Source organism: Hyla sarda, chromosome 8, assembly GCF_029499605.1.
Source record: "Hyla sarda isolate aHylSar1 chromosome 8, aHylSar1.hap1, whole genome shotgun sequence".
NCBI lineage: Eukaryota > Metazoa > Chordata > Amphibia > Anura > Hylidae > Hyla > Hyla sarda.
Genome location: NC_079196.1, coordinates 100,374,038 through 100,400,024, shown reverse-complemented (window position 1 = coordinate 100,400,024; position 25,987 = coordinate 100,374,038). Strand labels below are relative to the sequence as shown.

The 25,987-nt window shown below is 43.6% G+C and overlaps 1 protein-coding gene across 1 annotated transcript in view; it reads left to right on the top strand.

The window, feature by feature from the left end:
• The first annotated feature begins 15,702 nt into the window (after positions 1–15,702).
• Positions 15,703–25,987, top strand: part of CFLAR (CASP8 and FADD like apoptosis regulator) — an 89,153-nt gene continuing 78,868 nt past the window's right edge. Inside the window, exon 1 of the mRNA XM_056533934.1 lies at positions 15,703–15,765. Within this exon, the coding sequence (XP_056389909.1) occupies positions 15,718–15,765 (48 nt within the window). The 5' untranslated portion in view covers positions 15,703–15,717. The remainder of the gene's footprint in view (positions 15,766–25,987) is intronic.

The following is a 25,987-nucleotide window of genomic DNA, read 5'->3' as shown; positions in this document are numbered from 1 at the left end:
TTTTCTCCTTTTACCCATTTTAAAAATTCAAAAACTGGGTCTACAAGAACATGCGAGTGTAAAAAATGAAGATTTTGAATTTTCTGCTTCACTTTGCTGCTATTCCTGTGAAACACCTAAAGGGTTAACATACTTACTGAATATCATTTTGAATATTTTGAGGGGTGCAGTTTTTATAATGGGGTAATTTATTGGGTATTTCTAATATGTAGGCCCCTCAAATCCACTTCAAACCTGAACTTGTTCCTGAAAAATTCCAATTTTGAAAATTTTGTGAAAAATTAGAAAATTGCTGCTATACTTTGAAGCCCTCTGATGTCTTCCAAAAGTAAAAACATGTCAACTTTATGATGCAAATATAAAGTAGACATATTGTATATGTGAATCAATATATCATTTATTTGGGATGTCCATTTTCCTTACAAGCAAAGTAAAATAAAATGCAAAAATGTTTAATTTTTTCATAAAATTTTGGAATTTTTCACCAAGAAATGATGCAAGTATCGATTAAAACTTGCCACTAACATGAAGTAAAATATGTCACGAAAAAAAACAATCACTGAATCAGAATGAAAATTAAAAGCATCCTAGAGTTATTAATGCTTAAAGTGACAGTGGTCAGATTTGCAAAAAATGCCCGGGTCCTTAAATCAACTGGTGGCAGAAAGTTAAACATATTTGTAAGTTACTTCTATTAAAAAAATCTTAATCCTTCCAGTACTTATTAGCTGCTGAATGCTACAGAGGAAATTCTTTTCTTTTTGGAACACTGATGACATCACGAACACAGTGCTCTCTGCTGACATCGCTGTCCATTTTAGCAAGCATGCATAGCAGATGCATAGCAGATATATGCTAAGGGCAGCATGGTGGCTCAGTGGTTAGCACTGCTGCCTTGCAGTGCTGGGGACTTGGGTTCAAATCCCACTAAGGACATCAATAAATAAAGCGTTATTATTATTATAATAACGTCAGCAGAGAGCACTGTGCTCGTGATGTCATCAGAAAGCATTCCAAAAAGAAAAGAATTTCCTCTGTAGTATTAAGCAGCTAATAAGTACAGGAAGGATTAAGATTTTTTAATAGAAGTCATTTACAAATATGTTTAACTTTCTGCCACCAGTTGATTTAAAAGAAAAAAGGTTTTCACCGGAGTACCCCTTTAAGGTGAAAATGGGCTGGGTCCTTAAGGGGTTAAAAAGGTGTCTGATAAAACGGAGCAATCTGATTGGTTCCTTTTGGTAACTGGTCAGCTTTACCTCTGCACAGGTTTTGATCTCCCCATATGTGTGTGCAGTCATTCCCCAATAATGTCTGTGCTCTTGGCTGCTTCCTTATTTCCAATAGACTTAAATGATTTGCCATGGTTTTGTTTAAAAAAGCAGTTTATTTTTTTTTTTTGCACATCTGAATCCATGTATTGCATTGCCGCAGCTGGATCAAGTTATCCCAAGACTGTCAACCAGATAATGACATACTCTAAAGCAGTGTTTTCCAACCAGGGTGCCTCCAGCTGTTGCAAAACTACAACTCCCAGCATGCCCGGACAGCCGTTGGCTGTCCGGGCATGCTGGAAGTTGTAGTTTTGCAACAGCTGGAGGCACCCTGTTTGGGACACACTGCTCTAAAGTGTGGACAGGATGTCAGACTCTCCTGCGAAGTAACTATAGTATAACCTATCAAATCTCTTTTGGTAGATCTCATTCTCCTCCCCTTCCAGCTCAACCTTCCTTATTCCTCTGTATGCCCCCCCCCCCCCCCCCCCACCATGCACAGAATCCTACTGAAGATAGAATGCAGTAAAGTAATTGGTGAGTCCGTACATGGATCAGCCGAGTGATAACCTATCCCTGGCTCACAGTGCCTATTTTTACTTTGTGCAGATTCTATACTGTCTTAGGGTGGGTTCACACCACGATTTTTCTATACAGTTTTTGGATACGTTTTTTTAATAATAAAAAAACTGTATGCAACCGTACAGCAAACCGTGGCCATAGACTTTCCATATGCACCATATTGTATACGGTTGTCTCCGTTTTTCAAACCACACGGTTTTTTACTTTTTTTTTTCTGGACAGAAAACCGTGGCCTACCATGGTTTTTGGTCCAGGTGAAAACCGTATTAAACCGTATACGCTTTTTTGTAACATGGGAGTCCATGTGAACCGTACAGACCTGTATGTGTGTACGCTTCCATCCGGTTTTCACCATACGGTTTTTGACTTTGCACAGTTTTTTTTCTTGGAATTTCAATCGAACAAGTGAAACTTTATTCATAATGGAGTGAAAAGTTCAAAACGTATGCGTTTTTTTTCTTAACAAACGGATGTAACCGTACATCATTTTTCAAACCGTATACAGATAAAACTTTGTACACACGTTTTGATACAGTTAGGTCAGGTTTTGAGGAATCCGTTTTTTTTATCAAAAACCTGATAAACTGTATTGCAAAAACGTGGTGTAAACCCAGCCTCATACTGACTACAGTAACATGGAGAAAATGTGCCTGACTGAAGCTGTATCTCATATGATACTCTTTATTGTGAGTTAGGGGACAGAATTTTTATGTCAGTGAGATATCGCTTACTCCACATAGATAGGACTCCCAGCATGCGCATTGATGAGACTCTGCAAAGCTAGAGGAAGCATGGCTATGTAGGTTGCAGTAGGAAACCGTTTCAGGGGGAATAGGAGTCAAGATGACAACCAATGCATGCCATATGAACCAATATAGGTATACAGTCATACACAAGAGCCTCCAAAGCATTCTGTAGCTGCTGTAATGGCTTATTCTGCACTATACATTGGTGCATGAAAGTTTCTAAAAGGACAATGTCAGGACATCTAACAACCCTAAGCACACAAGGTGGTGTACCAATGAATAAACAAAAAAGTATTAATAAAATGAAAGTTTTGCCCATGCTGATGTGCAGGATTAATAAAAAAAATAAAAAAAAAAATATATATATATATATATATATATATATATATATATATATATACTAAAAAAATGTTTAGATGCAGTCATTGCTGCACAAGGGGGTTATATGAGATACTAAAAGAAAAGGTTCACTTATAGATATGTGATATTGGAGAATTTCCCTCCAAAATAAATGTCTAATAGTTTTGACTAATTTTGATTCGTTTGGTTTTCTTTTTTATTTATTTTTTTAGACTTGTGTGAAAATGTAATGTAGTTTTAGGTTAAGTGTATGCAGAAAAAAAAGAAAAAAACTACCACTACTACTGTAAAAATGAACTGTTGTAGAGGTTGCTTTAAAGGGGTACTACCGTGGAAAACTTTATTTTTAAATCAACTGGTGCCAGAAAGTTATAAACAGATTTGTAAATTACTTCTATTAAAAAATCTTAATCCTTCCATTACATTTTATGGGCTGTATGCTACAGAGGAAATTCTTTTCTCTTTGGATTTCTCTGATGTCATGACCACAGTGCTCTCTGCTGACCTCTGCTGTCCATTTTAGGAACTGTCCAGAGCAGCATATGTTTGTATTGGGGATTTTCTCCTGCTCTGGACAGTTCCAAAAATGGACAGCAGAGGTCAGCAGAGAGCACTGTGGTCATGACATCAGAGAAATCCAAAGAGAAAAGCATTTCTTCTGTAGGATATAGCCCCTAATAAGTACTGGAAGGATTAAAACATCTATAATAGAAGTGATTTACAAATCTGTTTAACTTTCTGGCACCAGTTGATTAAAAAAAAAAAGTTTTCCACGGGAGTACCCCTTTAATTACATGATAAATCAAAAAACAATGTTGTTCAAGGAGCTAGTCTTATTCTAATATATTACCGTATCAACAAATACAATGGAGGCTGTGACTTCTATGAGAAAGTAAGGAATCCGAAGATTGACTGAAAGATTAGGACTCGGGATTAAAATTGATGAATTCTTTCCTTCAGCATCACTGCAAGTCTTAAATGCTACCTGTCACCATCAATGAAATTGAATATATAATAGATTATCCTATTTGAATTACTTTTCTAATACACTTCTTAGTAAAGATGGTCTAGGCTATAAGAAAGCTGCCAAGACCTGGAAACTGAGCTGCAGCATGGGGAGCAAGATTATACAGCGTTTTCTCAGGACATGTTCCACCTAAAGCAGAAAGTGATCCCAAGGCCACAGGGCAGTACTCCAACATAATGATCGCAAACACTGCCCCAAGATGAGTCAAAGAAGAACTGCGGAGCACTCACCAGGTATTTTCAATCAGGGGCTTCTTTATTGTAGCTTCATACAGACAGGTAACATGCAGCAGAGTGAGATGGTATGGATGCGGGGGTATCCAAGCTGGCGACAGACCATTTATGCACCGAAGTGCTTCGTCAGTCCGATCCTTCAACACCCCCAAGATGACCACTGCCTTGCTAAATAAGCTGAGGGTAAAAATGATGGACTGGCCAAGCATGTCTCCAGACCTAAACCCTATTGGGCATCTGTGTGGCATCCTCAAACAGAAGGTGGGGGAGCTCAAGTCTCTAACATTCTCCAGCTCAATGATGATATGTTCCAGTGCTGTGAAGTGCTAAGAGGCTTAAAGGGGTACTCCGCTGCTCACCGTTTGGAACAAACTGTTCTGAAAGCTGGAGCCGGCGCCAGGAGCTTGTGACGTAATTCCCCGCCCCCTCAATGCAAGTCTATGGGAGGGGGCGTGACAGTGTACAGAGATACTGTACACTACACAATGTACACATATGTCCTTGCTAAGGTTACATAACAAGGCTGAAAAAAAATAGTCAATTTAAGGGGTACTCCGGTGGAAAACATTTTTTTTTTTAATTAACTGGTGTCAGAAAGTTAAACAGATTTGAAAATTACTTCTATTAAAAAATCTTAACCCTTCAAGTACTTTTTAGCAGCTGTATGCTACAGAGGAAATTCTTTTCTTTTTGAATTTCTTTTTTGTCTTGTCCACAGTGCTCTCTGCTGACACCTCTGTCCGTGTCAGTAACTGTTCAGAGCAGCATAGGTTTGCAATGGGGATTTTCTACTGCTCTGGACAGTTCCTGATACAGGCATCAGGTGTCAGCAGAGAGCACTTTGGACAAGACAAAAAAAGAAATTCAAAAAGAAAAGAATTTCCTCTGTAGCATACAGCTGCTAAAAAGTGCTGGAAGTGTAAAGATTTTTTTAATACAAGTCATTTACAAATCTGTTTAACTTTCTGGCACCAGTTGATTTAAAAATAAATTTCCACAGGAGTACCCCTTTACGTTCAATTTATAACCCTATTGTGTCAATACAGAGGAAGGAAAACATGATACAGATGCCACTTGATCCATGTGAGAAGAGAAATATCTTCCTGACCCCAAATGTGGCAAGAGAATAAGGGGAAAAAAAACTGTAGAATGCAGTTTTCCAAAATTTGTAGCCCAAAATCTTGATGAAGAAAAGGTTACCTAGAGTTAGTAATGTGGTTCTTGTCCAGCAATGTAGAACTACTGTTTTCTTGACCTATTCTTATGAACTGATCTACTGTATAATTTAAAGGGAAATTTTAACAATTATTTTTGTATCATGCTGGCGACGATGTATGAGTAGACAAGAGAACAGCTGTTAATTCTACATTATGAAAACAAAACAAGAAATAACGCAACTAATGTTGTAACCAAACTTTTCAGAATGATATGAGACATGAGAACCTAACATTCCTGTAACGTCTTCTCCAGAGTACCCCTTCTTTATTGCAACTTGGCACAAGGAAGAATTCACTTCAGACTGTTTTACCTAGACAATAAATAACAGCCATCAATGTTATCTAAGGGTATGTTCACACATACATCCTTTGGATAGGGGATAAGATGTCTAAGCACCGGAGTACCCCTTTAACAAATGTATGACATATACACAGGATATGTCTTCAATAAAGTCCATTCTCCTGGTCCCCTACTGGTGACCACTGACCACCACTGAGCATGTTGGTCAGTGGTCACCTACAGGAGAAGTCTAAGTGGACTTGGTTTTCACATATGTGTGTAGCTTATTTTATTTAAACGTAGGTCCAGGAAACAGCAAGGCAAACATTCTTTTTTTCATGTATGTTTTTTTTTTAGGTAAGTTTGCTAGACTTCACTAGAGAGAAGTGTAGAGTAGAGATACCCAGCTGTTAAAGGGGTACTCTGGTGGAAATTATTATTATTTACGGTAGTTTTTTTAAATCAACTGGTGCCAGAAATGTAAACAGATTTGTAAATTACTTCAATTTAAAAATCGTAATCCTTCCAGTGCTTATCAGCTGCTGTATACTACAGAGGAAGTTTTTTTTTTCTTTTTAAATTTCTTTTCTTTCCGACCACAGTGCTCTCTGCAAATACCTCTGTCTATGTCAGGAACTGTCCAACTGAGCAAATCCCCATAGGAAAAATATCCTGCTCTAGACAGTTCCTGAAACAAGCAGAGGTGTCAGCAGATAACACTGTGGTCAGACAGAAAAGAAAAACAAAACAAAATTAGCTTCCTCTGTAGTATACAGCAGCTCATAAGTACTAGAAGGATTAGGATTTTTTAAATAGAAGTAATTTACAAATCTGTTTAACTTTCTGGCACAAGTTTATTTAAAAAAAAAAAATTCCAGTGGAGTACTCCTTTAAAGCTGATTCGCACCGAGCAGTGAAATCGCAGCTTATTACAGTATGATTAAGGCAAAATTAAGAAAAAATATCATTTTGCCACAATCGTGTAAATCTACAGCTATTTCATCATGATTGCTGCACTAGACTGCAATTTTCACTGTTACTAGGTAAATGGATTCAGATGCAAGGATTCCTTTTTTCCTTGGTACTCGGGAGAAATGTTTTTTGTTTTGAAGTGGGTGTTTCTCACCCAGGGCAAATATTCAATTTCTTACCCTTGGCAAGACAGAAGAGTGGCATGTTGTTCCCTACCCCACTAGCTACCGGCAAATGCACTACCACCCCTTGTAACGCCCCTGCCATATTCCAGTAGACATAGGAGGAAGATTATATAGATGTGGACATTTTTGTTTTTACAGCAATTTGTCAAAGCACACATTATTCCAAATAAATGAAGTCATGATGTGAAAAGAATAAAAGTCCAGGCAAGAAAGGGACGTTTTGTATTGAATTTTCAAACATTGGGGAAATTCTCTACTAAGAAAACATAGTATAAGGCCAATATTAACTCATCTGCATCACATGATTTTTACCCACTCATTTTCACTTCTCATTACCTAAGACTCAAAAGATTATTTTTGACTTTTGGTAATATAAACAGGCAACTGAAACTAGACATTGTGTGAACCTGTAATGAAATTGGAGATTTTCCTATCCTAGGTGACAGAAAATATAGATTTCATGAAAGACAGGAGGCATTCGCATTAAATTGCAGTTCCTTCTTTACTGCAAAGCCTAGCAGCAAAGAACAGAAAAAACTTAGGTACATAGGTGTATAGGTACAGGTGTATAGACAACCAAACATGCTGTAATGACATTAGCCAATCAGAGCATAGGCTAGGTTATATAAATAACGGAAATAGTCTTTATTTGATGGTAAAATAATAACATGTAAAAGGAGAAAAAGTCTGAGTCATGTGATAACTAGAATAAAAGTTGAAGAGGAAGTCATTCCATTCTTCTGAGGAAGCAGGTAAGCTGGAAGCTCAATAACAATATACCGTATATACTCGAGTATAAGCCGACCCGAATATAAGCCAAGGCCCCTAATTTTACCCCAAAACCCCAGGAAAAGTTATTGACTCGACTATAAGCCTAGGGTGGGAAATACATCATCCCCCCATGTAATCATCCAGACCCCCGTCATCATCCCCCCCTTCATCATCACTGCCTTTCAATCCCTTCATCAGTGGTCTTCAACCTGCGGATCTCCAGATGTTGCAAAACTACAACTCCCACGTCTGTCCAGGCATGCTGGGAGTTGTAGTTTTGAAACCTCTGGAGGTCCGCAGGTTGAAGACCCCTGCGGCCTTCGTAATCATCCAGCCCCCCCCCCTTTTGTTTTGTACTCACCTCCCCTCGGTGGGAAGTTAGGGTGAGCTGGTCCGGGCCATATATACAGCAGGGAACGTCCAGTGGGGATGGTTAGTCGTTGTGGGCTGTCCATTTTCACCGGGGGGCCTCTTCTCCGCGATTCAGAGTAGTGACGTTGCCTTGACAACGACGCACAGGGACGTTGCGCATGAACGTCCCTGTGCATCGTCGTCAAGGCAACGTCACTACTCCGGGACCGGACGCGGAGAAGAGGCCCCCCACCCGGTGAAAATGGACAGCCCGCAACGACGGTCCCTGCTGCATAGATGGCCCGGACCAGCTCACCCTAACTTCCCGCCAAGGGGAGGGGAGTACAAAACAAAAAAGGGGGGGGCTGGATGATGACGAAGGCCGCAGTGGTCTTCAACCTGCGGACCTCCAGAGGTTTCAAAACTACAACACCCAGCATGCCCGGACAGCCGATGGCTGTCCGGGCTTGCTGGGAGTTGTAGTTTTGCAACATCTGGAGGTCCGCAGGTTGAAGACCACTGATGAAGGGATTGACAGGTGGAAAGTTCACTCGAGTATAAGCCGAGGGGGGCGTTTTCAGCACGAAAAATCGTGCTGAAAAACACGGCTTATACTCAAGTATATACGGTAGATAAAAATTTTATCCGAATAGGAGAAGAACTGTAGAACAAACTTGAACTCGAAGAAACATCAGATGTGAAGTAGAGTTGTAACATAAAATTATTTATAATCCCGATGTTCAATAGGCTGAAAAAGAAAAAATTCAATACAAAGATTATAAAGAGGGATGGGTTAATGGGAGGGATAAGGCTCGCCTCCTGTCTTTCATAAAATCTATATTTTCCATCACCTAGGATAGGAAAATCTCAAATTTTATATCAGACAGGAGGCATTCGCATTATATTGCATGTTTAAAGCTAATAATGTAATAATATAATACAATGTAATAACAAGTAAATATTTATACAAGATTCATAGCAATGTGTGTTTCAGGTCTGAATTAGAAGGTCTTGATGGTAGATTCTGAAGACCAATTCGCTGCTTTAAGGAGGTCTGAAAGGGAACTACCTTTTTGAATAAGTTTGGTAGAAATGGCACCCCTAGTCGAGTGTGCTCCAAAAGTAGAAATATCAATGTTAGCTAGGGTCATAACCTGTCTGATCTGTCTGGCTAAGGTAGCGGAAGATACAGGTAAGTGGGGTTTACAGTAACGTCTAAGAGATTCTGTCATAGATTCATAGGATTGAAGACAACGAATGACACAACATTTTTCTTGATGAGGAAAAGCAGGGTAGAAGACTTCATGTAAGTTAGTTTTGGTTCGTCTGTGAATAGAAAATACAACGCCTTGAGGAGAGTAGCGTCTACGTGATATATCAAGAGCCCTAACATCTGAAATTCTTTTGATAGAAATAAGACAAAGAGTAGTGAGTTTAAAAAATAATAATTTGACATAACAAATCATTATCATCCCAAGAAAGAAAGAAATTAAGAACCAAATTGACATCCCAAGTGGAGTGATATTTGGGCATAGGAGGGCGTTTAAAGCGAATACCTTTAAGGAGTTTGCAAACAAGAGGGTGTTTACCAATAGGTATAGAATTGATAGGAACGTGATAGAAAGATATAGCCGGACAATATAGATTTATGGTATGATAGGCTTTACCCATGTCAAAAGAAAAGGAAAGATAATTAAAGATGTGTGTTAGAGAAGCAAGAACGGGATCCAGGTTCCGTTGTGTGTACCAATCAACCCAAAGCTTCCAGGCTGATCGGTAAGCAGTCCTGGTACCCGGAGCCCAGGCTTCAGAGAGGATATTTCTAGTTGATGAAGAAAGTTCAAGAGTCAAAAGAGGTTGACCCGAAATTAACCATGCTACTAGAGGAAGTTGAAGCGAAACCATGAGGGAGTGAGGAACATTGAACGGGTCCAAGAGAAGATCTGGAAAGAGAGTGAGAATCCTCAAGAAGTCTATGACCATGCTGAGGATTTGGGGAAACCAGGATTGAGTCGGCCACCAAGGAGTGATCAGAACTATGGTCGATTTTTGGATGAGAACTTGAATCAATACCCTGGAGATGAGGGCAAAAGGAGGGAACGCATAAAGTCTCTGAGTGGGCCAGGTTTGTGTTACGCCGAGCGCTCCGGGTCCCTGCTCCTCCCCGGAGCGCTCGCGGCATCTCTCTCTCTGCAGCGCCCCGGTCAGATCCGCTGACTAGGAGAGCTGCACTGACATTGCCGGCGGGGATGTCATTGCCCGCTCGCGAATCGCATCCCAAGTCACTTACCCGTCCTGGTCCCCGGCTGTCATGTTCTGGCACGCGCGGCTCCGCTCTCTAGGGCGCGCGCGCGCGCGCCAGCTCTCTAAGATTTAAAGGGCCAGTGCACCAGTGATTGGTGCCTGGCCCAATCAGTCTAATTAGCTTCCACCTGCTCCCTGTCTATATTACCTCACTTCCCCTGCACTTCCTTGCCGGATCTTGTTGCCTTGTGCCAGTGAAAGCGTTTAGTGTTGTCCAAAGCCTGTGTTCCAGATCTCCTGCTATCCTCATTGATAACGAACCTTGCCGCCTGCCCCGACCTTCTGCTACGTCTGACCTTGCCTCTGCCTAGTCCTTCTGTCCCACACCTTCTCAGCAGTCAGCGAGGTTGAGCCGTTGCCGGTGGATACGACCTGTTTGCTACCGGCGCAGCAAGATCATCCCGCTTTGCGGCGGGCTCTGGTGAAAACCAGTAGCAACCCTAGAACCGGTCCACCGACACGGTCCCCGCCAATCCCTCGCTGACACAGAGGATCCACATCCAGCCTGCCGAATCGTAACAGTAGATCCGGCCATGGATCCCGCTGAGGTACCGCTGCCAAGTCTCGCTGACCTATCCACGGTGGTCGCTCAGCAATCGTAGCAAATTGCCCAACAAGGACAGTAGCTGTCACAGTTGACCGCCATGTTACAGCAACTTCTGCCACTGCTACAGCAGCAACCATCTCCCCCGCCAGCTCCTGCACCTCCTCCGCAGCGACTGGCCGCTCCTAGCCTCCGCTTGTCCCTGCCGGACAAATTTGATGGGGACCCTAGACTCTGCCGTGGATTTTTGTCTCAATGTTCCCTGCATATGGAGATGTTGTCGGACCAATTTCCTACAGAACGGTCTAAGGTGGCGTTCGTAGTGAGTCTTCTGTCTGGAAAGGCCTTGTCTTGGGCCACACCGCTCTGGGACCGCAATGATCCTGCCACAGCTACAGTCCAGTCCTTCTTCGCTGAAGTCCGTAGTGTCTTCGAGGAACCAGCCCGAGCTTCTTCTGCCGAGACTGCCCTGCTGAACCTGGACCAGGGTAATTTTTCAGTAGGCGAGTACGCCATCCAATTTCGTACTCTCGCCTCCGAATTATCTTGGAATAACGAGGCCCTCTGCGCGACCTTTAAAAAAGGCCTATCCAGTAACATCAAGGATGTGCTGGCCGCACGAGAGATTCCTGCCAACCTGCAAGAACTTATCCATTTGGCCACCCGCATTGACATGCGGTTTTCTGAAAGACACCAGGAGCTCCGCCAGGAAAAAGACCTTGATCTCTGGGCACCTCTCCCACAGTATTCTTTGCAATCTACCCCTGTGCCTCCCGCCGAGGAGGCTATGCAAGTGGATTGGTCTCGCCTGACCCATGAAGAGGGAAAAAAATCTATGTCTGTACTGCGCTAGTACCGAACATTTCTTGGTGGATTGCCCTATTCGTCCTCCACGTCTAGGAAACGCACGCACGCACCCAGCTCACGTGGGTGTGGCATCTCTTGGTACTAAGTCTGCTTCTCCACGTCTCACTGTGCCCGTGCGGATTTCTCCTTCTGCCAACTCCTCCCTCTCAGCCGTGGCCTGCTTGGACTCTGGTGCTTCTGGAAATTTTATTCTGGACTCTTTGGTAAATAAGTTCTGCATCCCGGTGACCCGTCTCGTCAACCCGCTCTACATTTCTTCGGTCAACGGAGTGAAGTTGGACTGTACTGTGCGTTACCGCACAGAACCCCTCTTAATGTGCATTGGACCCCATCACGAAAAGATTGAATTTTTCGTCCTTCCCAATTGCACCTCTGAAGTCCTCCTTGGTCTGCCATGGCTCCAGCATCATTCTCCCACCCTTGACTGGACCACCGGGGAGATCAAGAATTGGGGTTCTGCTTTCCGTAAGAAATGCCTCACGTCTGCTCCCAGTCCCGTCTGTCGGGCCTCAGTGTCTCCTCCTGTGCCTGGTCTCCCCAAGGCCTATCAGGACAGTGCCGTGCCTCCTCATAGCCCCCGCCCTGGTGACACTCTGCCCCGTGACAAGCTTCACCCTCTGCCCCCCCTCCCCATTCCCATTTCTTCTGAACTACCTGCCGCTGGTATAGCTACCCAGGACCTCTTTTTTCAGAAGGAGACTCAAGAGGCGCCCCCTATGTTCTCGTCTCTTTTGAAGGGACAAGGAGACAAAAGAGGGGGAGACCTAAGGGGGGGTACAGTTACGCCGAGCGCTCCGGGTCCCTGCTCCTCCCCGGAGCGCTCGCGGCGTCTCTCTCTCTGCAGCGCCCCGGTCAGACCCGCTGACCAGGAGCGCTGCACTGACATTGCCGGCGGGGATGCGATTCGCATAGCGGGACGCGCACGCTCGCGAATCGCATCCCAAGTCACTTACCCGTCCCGGTCCCCGACTGTCATGTTCTGGCGCGCGCGGCTCCGCTCTCTAGGGCGCGCGCGCCAGCTCTCTAAGATTTAAAGGGCCAGTGCACCAGTGATTGGTGCCTGGCCCAATCAGTCTAATTAGCTTCCACCTGCTCCCTGTCTATATTACCTCACTTCCCCTGCGCTTCCAAAGCCTGTGTTCCAGATCTCCTGCTATCCTCATTGACTACGAACCTTGCCGCATGCCCCGACCTTCTGCTACGTCTGACCTTGCCTCTGCCTAGTCCTTCTGTCCCACGCCTTCTCAGCAGTCAGCGAGGTTGAGCCGTTGCCGGTGGATACGACCTGTTTGCTACCGCCGCAGCAAGACCATCCCGCTTTGCGGCGGGCTCTGGTGAAAACCAGTAGCAACCCTAGAACCGGTCCACCGACACGGTCCACACCAATCCCTCGCTGACACAGAGGATCCACATCCAGCCTGCGGAATCGTAACAGTTTGAAGAAGAGCATCCACTCCGGAAGCTTCTAGATCTGGGTGCCAGCTGAAGAAGAGTGGGAGTTGATGATTGAGTTGGGACGCGAAAAAGTCCAGATAAAGAGGACCCCAAAGAAGATTTATCTGTTGGAAGACGGTAGGATCCAATTTCCAATCGCTGGAATCTTAAGATATCGAGAGTTCCAATCCGCTACCGTATTGGATAGACCGGGAAGATATTCTACTTTCAGAATAATATTCCTGTCTAGACAGACATGCCAAAGATCTTTTGAGATGTTGGCAAGGAGGTCTGATTTCGTCCCTCTTAAGCGATTTATATATTGAACAGCAGAGATGTTGTCCATGCGAAGAAGTATGCAACAGTGAGAAATTTATTTTGCAAAGCTTTTAAGCGCAAAGAACCCTGCCGTGAGTTCTAGACAGTTGATCTGGAGAATAGATTCTGAAGGGGACCATTTGCCTCCCATGGAAAGGGAGCCGCAACTGGCGTCTGATTCTAGAATTAAGTCTGGACAGGAGTTGAAAATCGTCTTGCCATTCCATTCTTCAATCTGCTGAAGCCACCAAAGGAGTTCTTCTTTGGCTTCTGGAGAAAGTTGAATCTCGCCTGAGTATCCTAAACTTTCTCATAAGTGCTGGATTTTTAGACATTGTAGAGCCCTGTAGTGTAATGGAGCGGTAAATATCGCCTGTATGGAGGCTCATAGGAGACCCACAATACGGGCAATGGGGCAAAGGGAAATCAGATCCTTGTTCAGGAGAGATCGAATTTCCTTTCGAATAGTCTTTTTAATTTCTTTGATGGAAGACTCAGAAGGGTCGAATGGGTGTTGATTAGAAACCCCAAAAATTCTATTTCCTGAAAGGGAACCAGAATGGATTTGTTGAAGTTGTTAAGGAAACCTAATTTGGTTAAAAGAGACAATGTCCATTCCATATGAAGATAAGCTTGATGACGGGAGGAGGCCATGATAAGGATGTTGTCTAAGTAAATTATTAGATGAACACCTCTGGAGCGAAGGAGAGCTAACACGGGTTTCATTATCTTTGTGAAACACCATGGAGCTGAAGAAAGGCCGAAGGGGAGGCAAGTAAACTGCCATTTTTTGTGGTTCCAAATAAATTGGAGAAACGGTTGAGATGATTGGTGAATAAGGACTGTGAGGTATGCATCTTTGAGATCGATTTTGATCAACCAATCTATTTGAATCAAAAGATCTCTGAGAAAATGGATCCCTTCCATCTTGAAATGTCGGTATTGAACAAAGTTGTCTAAAACTTTTAGGTTTATTACCGGTTTGTGACCGCCATCCTTCTTCTTTACTAAGAAGAGGTTGCTGATAAAACCTGGGGAGTGTAGAGGTACCTGAATGATGGCATTGTTTGCATAGAGGTCTTCTATTTCTGAGTTCACTAGTACTGTATTTGATCCTCTTTTGAAAATTGGATGGGGTGTGGAAGGTGGGTTTGAATTGGATTGAACATGAATTCTATCTGATAACCCTTCACAGTATTTAAAATCCATTGATCGGAAGACGCCATCTCCCATTCGTGGGAAAAAAGGAGGAGTCTTCCTCCCTCTGGAAGATGGAAAGAATTCAGATTGGTCAGACTTACCTGAGGGTCTGGAACGTGGTGCACCACTCTGTCCTCTTGCCCTCCAAGGTTGGACAGGAGGGACATATATTGGCCTGTCTTGATGTAGTAGGGGGCCTTTATATTGGTTTCGGAGTTGTGAGGTACAGCTGGGAAAATTGCCCCGGTTTCTCCAAGCCCGACCAAAAATTTTATTGGCTGGAAAAACCTTCTTTAGCGAGGTTTGAGCTTTGTCCAAGCTCGAAAAAAAGACCCACGTAGATATTTTTTTTACAAAATTTTCACCAAAAAGAAAACCTTCTGTGGGTGTAGATGGCTCCGAAGATGCCAAATGAGTAAGTTGGTGATCATAAAAGAGCAAAAATTACCTCGCAAATGGCGCTGCTGGTTCCATGGAGATGTAGGAATAAACTAAAATCCAAGGTGGAATATTGTAAAAGATTGTGGATTTTATTGCAAATGAATAAAACCAATAAAAGCAATAAAAAAACGATACAAGTTGAGATTACGCGTTTCGGGGGAGCCACCCCCTTCTTCAGATCAGTATGCAGACTATACAAACAGAGATTCTATAAATACTGGAAAAAAGGGCGCCAGGTACATTAGGGGGCGGGGTTATGCAAATTACATACATGTGAAACAATAGGAAAAAACACAGAAAACGAATGTAATCAAAGAAAGTCCATCTTATATAGGTAACAGTGGGGACCATATGTTATTAGACAGGGAATTCAGTGTGTAACTCAAAGATGAGGCTGCCGATGTCTGGCAGTATCAGGCCACACATCCGGACCGCAGATGTAAACATCCGGGGTCCAGATGTGAGCCAGAATAGCTCTGACAGCGGCCGCGATGTGTAATGCGAGGGCGCACGTCAGGGGGGAGTTGCCACGGATGCGTTGCTAAGGTGCGTGCGTCACGTGGCTAGTGCAGCCAATCAGGAAGCAGTGATCACGGAGAGCTGTCAGTGGTATGCTGACAGCTCCGTTCGCTGCATCTAACAGCAAACTCAAAACCACGGTACTGCGCAATAACCCTTCCATTTTTCCCACGCTAACAGGAAGCTTCAAGTGTGGTCTTCCACGATGCAAGTGTTGTTCACACATTTCACATAACTGCCAATCATTTTTCTCCTCCGTTACCAAAGAAACCTTTAACATCAAATCATTCCTCAACTGTGGCTCCCGGTATGTCATTTACCTCTTACAGTGCTCCTGCAAACAGCAATACGTGGGTAGGACCATAAGGTGCTTTAGGGAACGCCTGAATAAGCACCGCAGCAACACCACACGTGGCTTCCTACTCCACAGTGTTTCGTGTCACCTCACTGAGCACCACCAGGGTGATTTCAGCAATATTAAGGCTACCCCATAGAACACATCAATAAGGATGTCAACCAACGATACAACACCCTCCGAAGACGTGAGAACTTTTTGATTCATACCCTGGGCACCATCTCACCAGGGGGTCTCAACAAAATGATTGAATGTAACCTTTAACCCTCGTACGCATCCATCAGACTAATCAACCCTGATCCGCCAATAATTCTTCTGTATTTACCACTAATTTTACTCTATCCACCCCATCCATCAAAAATTCTATACAAACCCCAATACACTATCCATTTCATTCTATTCTACACCTTCACATGCATGTTGTGGTACATGTGCATTATCACCCTTATGCACAAGAACACACTCTCACATGTACACTGTTACTCAAATGTGTATGGTTTCACTCACATACATGCGCAGTAGTACATTGGTCCAGCTCTACACATATACATATGCTCACATGCATCTCTTGCGATGCATGTACATTGTTACTCATATGTGCAATTATACAACTATCTAGTACAGCTGTCCTGCTATATGGCTGCCAAACATATGCCCACACATGTCTTTCGTGACACATGCGCATTACTACCCGTATGCTCATGTATACACACGCATAATTCCTTACCCACTTTTCATCTCCTTGGACGGATTCCGTGCCCCCCCAATATAATATATATTCATGCTACCTGAATTAGTACCCCCACTCCAGTAGCTGTCACCCAATATGTACATGCCATGTACCTCCACCCCATGTCCACAGTACCCAGGTATGACCACTAGCCCATCTTCCCAATAATTGTCATTACACTCTCCTATTTCCTTTCTTAGCCCTCTCATGCTCCGTATCCCCCCATCCCCCTGCATCATGCATCACTCTCCCCCAAATAACACACTTCACTCTTATTTAAATCAATTTAATCATTTCTAGATATCCTCTTACATCCCCCTGCAGTTCTCGCCAGCTTACACAGAGCTACACACTGTTAGATGCAGCGCACGGAGCTGTCAGCATACCACTGACAGCTCTCCGTGATCACTGCTTCCTGATTGGCCGCACTAGCCACGTGAAGCACGCACCTTAGCAACGCGTCCGTGGCAACTCCCCCCTGACGCGCGCCCTCGCATTACACATCGCGGCCGCTGTCAGAGCTATTCTGGCTCACATCTGGACCCCGGATGTTTACATCTGCGGTCCGGATGTGTGGCCTGATACTGCCAGACATCGTCAGCCTCATCTTTGAGTTACACACTGAATTCCCTGTCTAATAACATATGGTCCCCACTGTTACCTATATAAGATGGACATTCTTTGATTACATTTGGTTTCTGGGTTTTTTCCTATTGTTTCACATGTATGTAATTTGCATAACTCCGCCCCCTAATGTACCTGGCGCCCTTTTTTCCAGTATTTATAGAATCTCTGTTTGTATAGTCTGCATACTGATCTGAAGAAGGGGGTGGCTCCCCCAAAACGCGTAATCTCAACTTGTATCGCTTTTTTATTGCTTTTATTGGTTTTATTCATTTGCAATAAAATCCACAAGCTTTTACAATATTCCACCTTGGATTTTGCAGCGCCATTTGCGAGGTAATTTTTGCTCTTTTATGATCACCTACTCTCTCCATGAGACTGTCTTCACCTCACCGGTTACCTCAGGCTCAGCAGCGGTTCCAGCTATTTTGTAAGCTGTGCATTGGGTTGATATGCAAGTTTAATACTTGCTCTAAGGTGAGCAGTTACTACCTAAGGGGCCTGCAAGCCCCGCATTTACTTCCCTTCCTTTTCCCTCAACCACCCAACGGTATCACACGAGGCGCCCTCTCTGGTCTCTTTTTTTCTCCCCATACAAATGAGTAAGTTGAGGATCTAATTTCATCATAATAGACCACCTTCTTTCAGTTCAGAAGGCTTCATTTGTATTGCCAAATAGGCACATTGCTCTCTGTGACCGGACTCTCCGGCACATGCGCAGAGGAGTATAGCAGACCAGTACAGCCATCTGTAATAAGGGCAGCAGTATTGGCAAACTTCGTCTCTGATAGAGCCAGTCAGTAAACAGCATCCACTGTAGATTTACTTCATGTAGCGGCTTCATGTTGTTACCAGCGAGGATAATAGCCGCAGAGTTGCCTGGGGGACCTGGGGCGTCCCACGTCACTCCATGTACTTCTCAGCCGTCACCGGATCAAGGTTGCAGTGAGCATCCTTGCATCACTGGTTCAGGGAGGCGGAGCTTGCATGTCCAACTTTCTTTAGGTACTGAAGCACACTCAGTTGAGTACTCATGGGACGGTTGAGTGGTGAGGGCCAGATATAAAGAGTAGATAACAACATAAAAAAAAGAATTGGTCCAGCGGCATATATTTCCAGCATAAATAAAACAAATGTAGAAAAATTAGATGGTGAGGGTCCATAGTCCTGCCAAACGCTCTAGGGGAAAAGTGAAAAATAAAAACAGCAAATAAAAAATGTCACATTCTAATAAAGCATATAGGACCGTAATGTCTACGTAAATTATGACATACTAGGGGTGACAGTAAAGTCAACATTAAGCCCCTTGGGGCGTGATGTGTCGAGTTCATGAATCCACCGTAGCTCACAGCGTTTTAACATAGTGACACGATCACCACCATACTTGGGCAAGGAATAAATTGGAATAAACTACTCATCTTTTTTTCACTTACTACTGAGTGCTGCAGAATCTTTTTGCTTTTGTCTACAGTGCCTGGGACCGGGCCTTTATCTGCTTGCACCCCCTTGTGTTTTGTATACTCCTGGAGTGCTGCTCCGCCACTACTTTGTATCTATAATATTAAATAGAACTATGCAGAAATATATATAAATACACGTCAATAACAATAACAGCTAAGAAAGAAGACTATTTCCGTTATTCTGGACTTTATATAACCTAGCCTATGCTCTGATTGGCTAATGCCATTACAGCATGTTTGTTTGTCTATACACCTATGTACCTAAGTTTTTTTTCTGTTCTTTATTGTAAAAAAAACTTTCACTATTTTGCTGCTAGGCTTTGCAGTAAAGAAGGAATTGCAATATAATGCGAATGCCTCCTGTCTGATATAATATCATGGTTTTTTTTTACAGTGTCTAGGAAAAATATCTGAAAACTACCCACTAAAACTGGTACAGTCCATTACTATAAATAGTCCTATTACAAGATAAGTGATTGTGGAAAAACATTTTTGGCACAAAATGACAACAATGATAACGCAAGATTTAGCAAATGTCAATGATCAATTATGCATGTACTGTAGATTATCAATATGTTAACTATAATGGCATTTTTCCCTAAAAGCAGTTTTCACTAAAACTAGAAGAGGTTAACAAAAAAAATAAATTATTAATTTATTGAAAAAAAGGGATAAGTATAGTCTTTTAATATACTTTACCTCCCTTGACAAGCCACTGCAGACAATAGCTTCTTGAACTGCATATGGTATGTGTGCAACTACCCTAAGCATAGGTTCACATGGCAGAATTTCGCATGAATCTTCCACATGGAAATTCTGCAGCAGCAGCATTGAGATTCTGCTGCATTGTTCACATGGCAGAATTTCCGCGGCAGCACCATTGCCATCCATGAGATGGTGCATTTCTGAGTGGTCCTAGCGCCTGCATGTTTTCAAATCAACTGGTGACAGAAAATTATACAGATTTGTAAATTACTTCTATTTACAGCCCATTTTGGCCTTAACCTCTTGGGGACGCAGGGCGTACAGGTACACCCTGCATCCCCGTTCCTTAAGGAGGCCCCTAAAAAGTACTGGAAGGATTAAGATTTTTTTAATAGAAGTGATTTACAAATCTGTTTAACTTTCTGGCACCAGTTGATTTAAAAAAAAAAAAAATTTTCCACGGGAGTACCCCTTTAACCCCTTCATGACCCAGCCCATTTTCACCTTCAGGACCTGGGCATTTTTTGAAAATCTGACCACTGTCACTTTAAACATTAATAACTCTGGAATTCTTTTACTTATCATTCTGATTCCGAGATTGTTTTTTCGTGACATATTCTACTTTATGTTATTGGTAAAATTTCACTGATATTTGCATCCTTTCTTGGTAAAAAATCTAAAAATTTCATGAAAATTTTGAAAATTTAGCATTTTTCTAACTTTGAAAGTCTCTGCTTGAAAGGAAAATGGATATTCCAAATAAATTACATATTGATTCACATATACAATATGTCTACTTTGTGTTTGCATAAAAAAAATTGACAAGTTTTTACTTTTGGAAGACACCAGAGGGCTTCAAAGTTCCGCAGCAATTTTCCAATTTTTCTCAAGATTTTCAAAATCATAATTTTTCAGGGCCCAGTTCAGGTTGGAAGTGGATTTTAAGGGTCTGCATATTAGAAATACCCCATAAATGACCCCATTATAAAAACTGCACCCCCCAAAGTATTCAAAATGACATTCAGTAAGTGTTTTAACCCTTTAGGTGTTTCACAGGAATAGCAGCAAAGTGAAGGAGAAAATTCTAAATCTTCATTTTTTACACTCGCATTTTCTTGTAGACCCAATTTTTGAATTTTTACAAGGGGTAAAAGGAGAGAAATCACCCTAAAATTTGTAACCCAATTTCTCTCGAGTAAGGAAATACCTCATATGTGCATGTAAAGTGTTCGGCGGGCGCAGTAGAGGGCTCAGAAGGGAAGGAGCGACAATGGGATTTTGGAGAGTGAGTTTTTCTGAAAGGGTTTTTGGGGGGCATGTCCCATTTAGGAAGCCCCTATGGTGCCAGAACAGTGGACCCCCCACATGTGACCCCATTTTGGAAACTATACCCCTCATGGAATTTAATAAGGGGTGCAGTGAGCATTTACACCCCACTGGCGTTTGACAGATATTTGAAACAGTGGACTGTGCAAATCAAAAATTTTATTTTTCATTTTCACAGACCACTGTTCCAAAAATCTGTCATACACCAGTGGGGTGTAAATGCTCACTGCACCCCTTATTACATTCCGTGAGGGGTGTAGTTTCCAAAATGGGGTCACATATGGATATTTATTGTTTTGCGTTTGTCAGAACTGCTGTAACAATCAGCCACCCCTGTGCAAATCGCCTCAAATGTACATGGCGCACTCTCCCTTCTGGGCCTTGTTGTGCGCCCCCAGAGCACTTTGCGCCCACATATGGGGTATCTCCCTACTCGGGAGAAATTGCATTACAAATTTAGAGGGTCTTTTTTCCCTTTTACCTCTTGTGAAAATGAAAAGTATAGGGCAACACCAGCATGTCAGTGTAAAAAATTTATTTTTTTACACTAACATGCTGGTGTAGACCCCAACTTCACCTTTTCATAAGGGGTTAAAGAAGAAAAAGCCCCCCAAAATTTGTAAGGCAATTTCTCCCGAGTACGGCGATACCCCATATGTGTCCCAAAACTGTTGCCCTGAAATACGACAGGGCTCCAAAGTGAGAGAGCGCCATGCGCATTTGAGGCCTGAATTAGGGATTTGCATAGGGGTGGACATAGGGGTATTCTATGCCAATGATTCCCAAACAGGGTGCCTCCAGCTGTTGCAAAACTCCCAGCATGCCTGGACAGTCAATGGCTGTCCGGCAATACTGGGAGTTATTATTTTGCAACAGCTGGAGGCTCCGTTTTGGAAACAGTAGCGTACCAGACGTTTTTCATTTTTTTGGGGGAGGGGGGCTGTGTAGGGGTATGTGTATATGTAGTGTTTTTTACTTTTAGTTTTAGGTTAGTGTAAGTGTAGTGTAGTGTTTTTAGGGTACAGTCACATGGGCAGAGTTTCACAGCAAGTTTGCCGCTGGAAGTGTGAGCTGCAGCGCAAAATTTGCGCCATCTCAAACTTGCAGCACTCACTGTAAACCTCCGCCCATGTGAGTGTATCCTGTACATTCACATTGGGGGGAGGGGGCAAACATCCACCTGTTGCAAACTCCGAGCATGCCCTTTGGCTGTCCGTGCATGCTGGGAGTTGTAGTTTTGCAACAGCTGGAGGAACACTGGTTTGGAAACACTAAGTTAAGTAAAAAACTTTCAAGTATTTTGCAACCAAACTTAGTGTTTCCAAACCAGTGTGCCTCCAGCTGTTGCAAAACTACAACTCCCAGCATGCATGGTCAGTCAGTGCATGCTGGGAGTTATAGTTTTGCAACAATTGCAACAGCTGGAGGCACTGAGGTAGGAAACGGACAATGTTTCCCAACTAGTGTGCCTCCAGTTGTTGCAAAACTACAACTCCCAGCATGCCCAGACTGCCCAGGCATGCTGGAAGTTGTAGTTCGGCAATATCTGAAGGATCAGATGTTGCCGAACTACAACTTCCAGCATGCTTGGGCAGTCTGGGCATGCTGGGAGTTGTAGTTTTGCAACATCTGGAGGTCCACAGTTTGGAGACCACTGTATAATGGTCTCCAATCTGTGCTCTTCCAGATGTTAGAGAACTACAACTCCCAGCATGCCTGGACAGACTGAGCATGCTGAGATTTGTAGTTTTGCAACATCTGGAAGAGCACAGATTGGAGACCATTATACAGTGGTCTCCAAACTGAGGACCTCCAGATGTTGCAAAACTACAACTCCCAGCATGCCCAGAAAGCCAAAGGCTGTCTGGGCATGCTGGGAGTTGCAGTTTTGAAACTCCCAGAGGCAGCAGTGAGATCGCTTTACGGCGATCTCACTGCTGCCAATGAAGATGCCGCACTGCTGCCGGAAACTCCCCTCCGGGACGCAGCGCCGCCGGGACCGCATGGAGGACGTCGCTCGCGCCAGGACTGCTCGGGACACCGCTCGGACGGGTAAGTGACGCCGGGGGACGGGTCAGGGACACTTAGCAGAGCGATGTGTGTCCCGATCCCCGTGATCCGGACTTACATACCGCGCTGCTAAGTATTCTGATAGCGAAACGCTGCTATCAGCTAGTCAGATTTGACCAGCTGATAGCAGCAATCGCTGGGGGGGGGGGGATGAAACCCCCCGTGGTCGCACGGTAAGATGGCTGGCTATCAGTGATAGCCACCATCTTTCCGGGCGCTGCGGGATGCCGCGAGAAGCGGCAAAAATGTTCATGACGTACCTGTATGTCATGGGTTGGGAACACCTTGCCACCCATGACGTACAGGTATGTCATAGGTCGGGAAGGGGTTAAGGTGAAAATGGGCTGAGTCCCTAAGGGATTAAAGGAGTACTACAGAATATAAAAATTGTCCCCCCCAAAAATAAAGATGTACATACCTTCCTCCGCTCCTCCGGTAACCAGCTCCAGTCTCCGATCCTCTTCCTGGTTGTCGGTGGTCGGCGAGTCATACTGCGCTCAGCCAATCACCAGCCGCAGTGATGTCCCTACTCGGCCGGCGATAGGCTGAGCGGGAGTGTGAGAACGCTTCAGGACACAAAATTCTTCACTAAACGTCACACTGACACTCAGCCTATCGCTGTCCAAGCCAGGACTTCACTGCGACCTGTGATTGGCTGAATGCAGTATGACTCGCCGACCACCAGCAACCAGGAAGAGGATCGCGGCGGAGACCGGAGCCGGTTACCGGAGGCCCCGGGGGGAGCGGAGGAAGGTATGTACATCTTTATTTTTTTACTGACGGTAGGATGGAGGACAATTTTTATATTCTGGAGTTCTCCTTTAAGGACATAGCCAATTTTATTTTTGCATTTTCATTCCTTTCTCGCCTTCTAAAAATCATAACTCTTTTATATTTTCATCCACAGACCCATATGAAGGCTTGTTTTTTGCACGACCAGTTGTCCTTCGTAATTACATCACTCATTTTACCATAAATAGTATGGCGTAACAAAAAAAAATTATTTGTGTGGGGAAATTTAAAAAGAGAACACAATATAGCAAATTCTGGAAGGTTTTGTTTTCACGCTGTACACCAAGCATGTCAAACTCAAAGGCTAACATGGGCCAAAAAAACAAGGTTTAAGTTTATGTGGGCCGCATCCAAAAAAGGACGTAGTAACGCCGGCCCTTGAATTCTGGGAGCGTGATGTGAGCAAATGTCAATACAAGGCCCCCACATTAGGTTGGCAGTACAGTTCCCCCACATTAGGTTGGCAGTACAGTTCCCCCAGATTAGGTTGGCAGTACAGTTCCCCCACATTAGGTGCAGTATAGCTCCCCCACATTAGGTGCAGTATAGTTCCCCACATTAGGTGCAGTATAGCTCCCCACATTAGGTTGGCAGTATAGTTCCCCCACATTAGGTTGGCAGTATAGTTCCCCCTCATTAGGTGCAGTATAGTTCCCCCACAATAGGTGCAGTATAGTTCCCCCACAATAGGTGCAGTATAGTTTCCCCACATTAGGTGCAGTATAGCTCCCCCACATTAGGTTCAGTATAGTTCCCCACATTAGGTGTAGTATGTTCCCCCACATTAGGTGCAGTATGTTCCCCCACATTAGGTGCCGTATAGTTCCCCACATTAGGTGCCGTATAGTTCCCCACATTAGGTGCAGTATGTTCCCCCACAGCCTTCAACCATATACAATGTATGGCTGGAGGCTGTATGCCTGTTTACTGCCCCAACGTTCCGACCACCACTCCTCCGGTCCGGGGTCACGATCTACTGCTATGGCCTATGGGCCATGGCAGTAGGTCCCGGGACTGGAGAGGAACACTGAAGATGATGTGCCGCTGGTGAGTGGTGACTTACCATGAGTGCATGCTCCTCGATGCTCCGCTCTTCTATGGGTGCACGCACGGGACATCAGTGACGTCCCCGCGTGCGCTACTTTTCGACGGCCCCTACGTTTTTAAAGTAAACGTGGGGCCGCAGAGAGGTAACCGAGGCATCCTTGTGTCCTGAAAAGATTTTTCGGGACACAGTGATGTCCCAAATGTGACGGGTGCCCCCTGCAAGGCCATGAGCGCCAATGATGATCGGGCCCTGAAGGTGGGTAATAGTAGGTAGGATATATAGCATTATCAACCTCATGGGCCGGTGAGCCATGCAGGACATGGTCAAGCCATATGCTGAAAACTCTTTGCAGCTGCACCCGGTGTCCCTTCCAGCATTACATAGATGATGAACAGGTTACACAGCTGGATCAGAGAACTGTGTCGGCATATGAGCAAGATAGTTCTTGCCCATAAAAATGCTCATATGCATTTATGAAATCACATGACAACAAGGAAGTAATTTATGTTATGCCTCCAACTGTATCAGTCTTAATCTTAAGCAATCCAGCAGCATGATTTCCCTTGAGTGTCCAGCATTGGTATGTATTCAGCATTGAAAATAACCTTTAAAATGTTCTGTAAGTCGCAGAGGCATCAACTTCCACTGTTATTTAACCTCCTTAATATCAGGGTATTAGTGGGCACACGCTTACTTACTTTTTTTGGTATAAACTGACTGAATGGCTTCCTCTTCCTTCTTAGGTTATTTCATTTGTTTTTGTATCTTTTGACATTGTTTCTTCTTTTATTTTTAATAATGTAAAGTTTTCCAATACAGAGTTGAGATCATTGGGTGTAATTTACTTTACTTTCTAGTTATTAGACCGTGCAAACATAGAAGTATAGTCTTCAAATGCTCCCGATTTATCAGTAGCTCATGCAGACTGTCTAGTTTTAGAGCATTCTCTAGTTAGAGTACATTCACATCTAGGATTTAACTGGCTTTCAGTCTAGTTAAAGAAAACTGATCCATTTGATAAATTAGCCAACACGAGGCTCATTGAAATCAATGGCGATACAGCAGAAGTGGTTTTGAAATTCTACTAATCTAATTCTACATATCCGACTGCCTGATCCACAAATCCTAAATGTGAATGCACTCTAATCTACACCAGGCATTTTTTTTTTATCGTATGAGGTGTTTTGGCCCCTTGCAATGGTAAATTTGATCTATTGTATTTTATTTATTTATGTATAGTACAGTATATGAC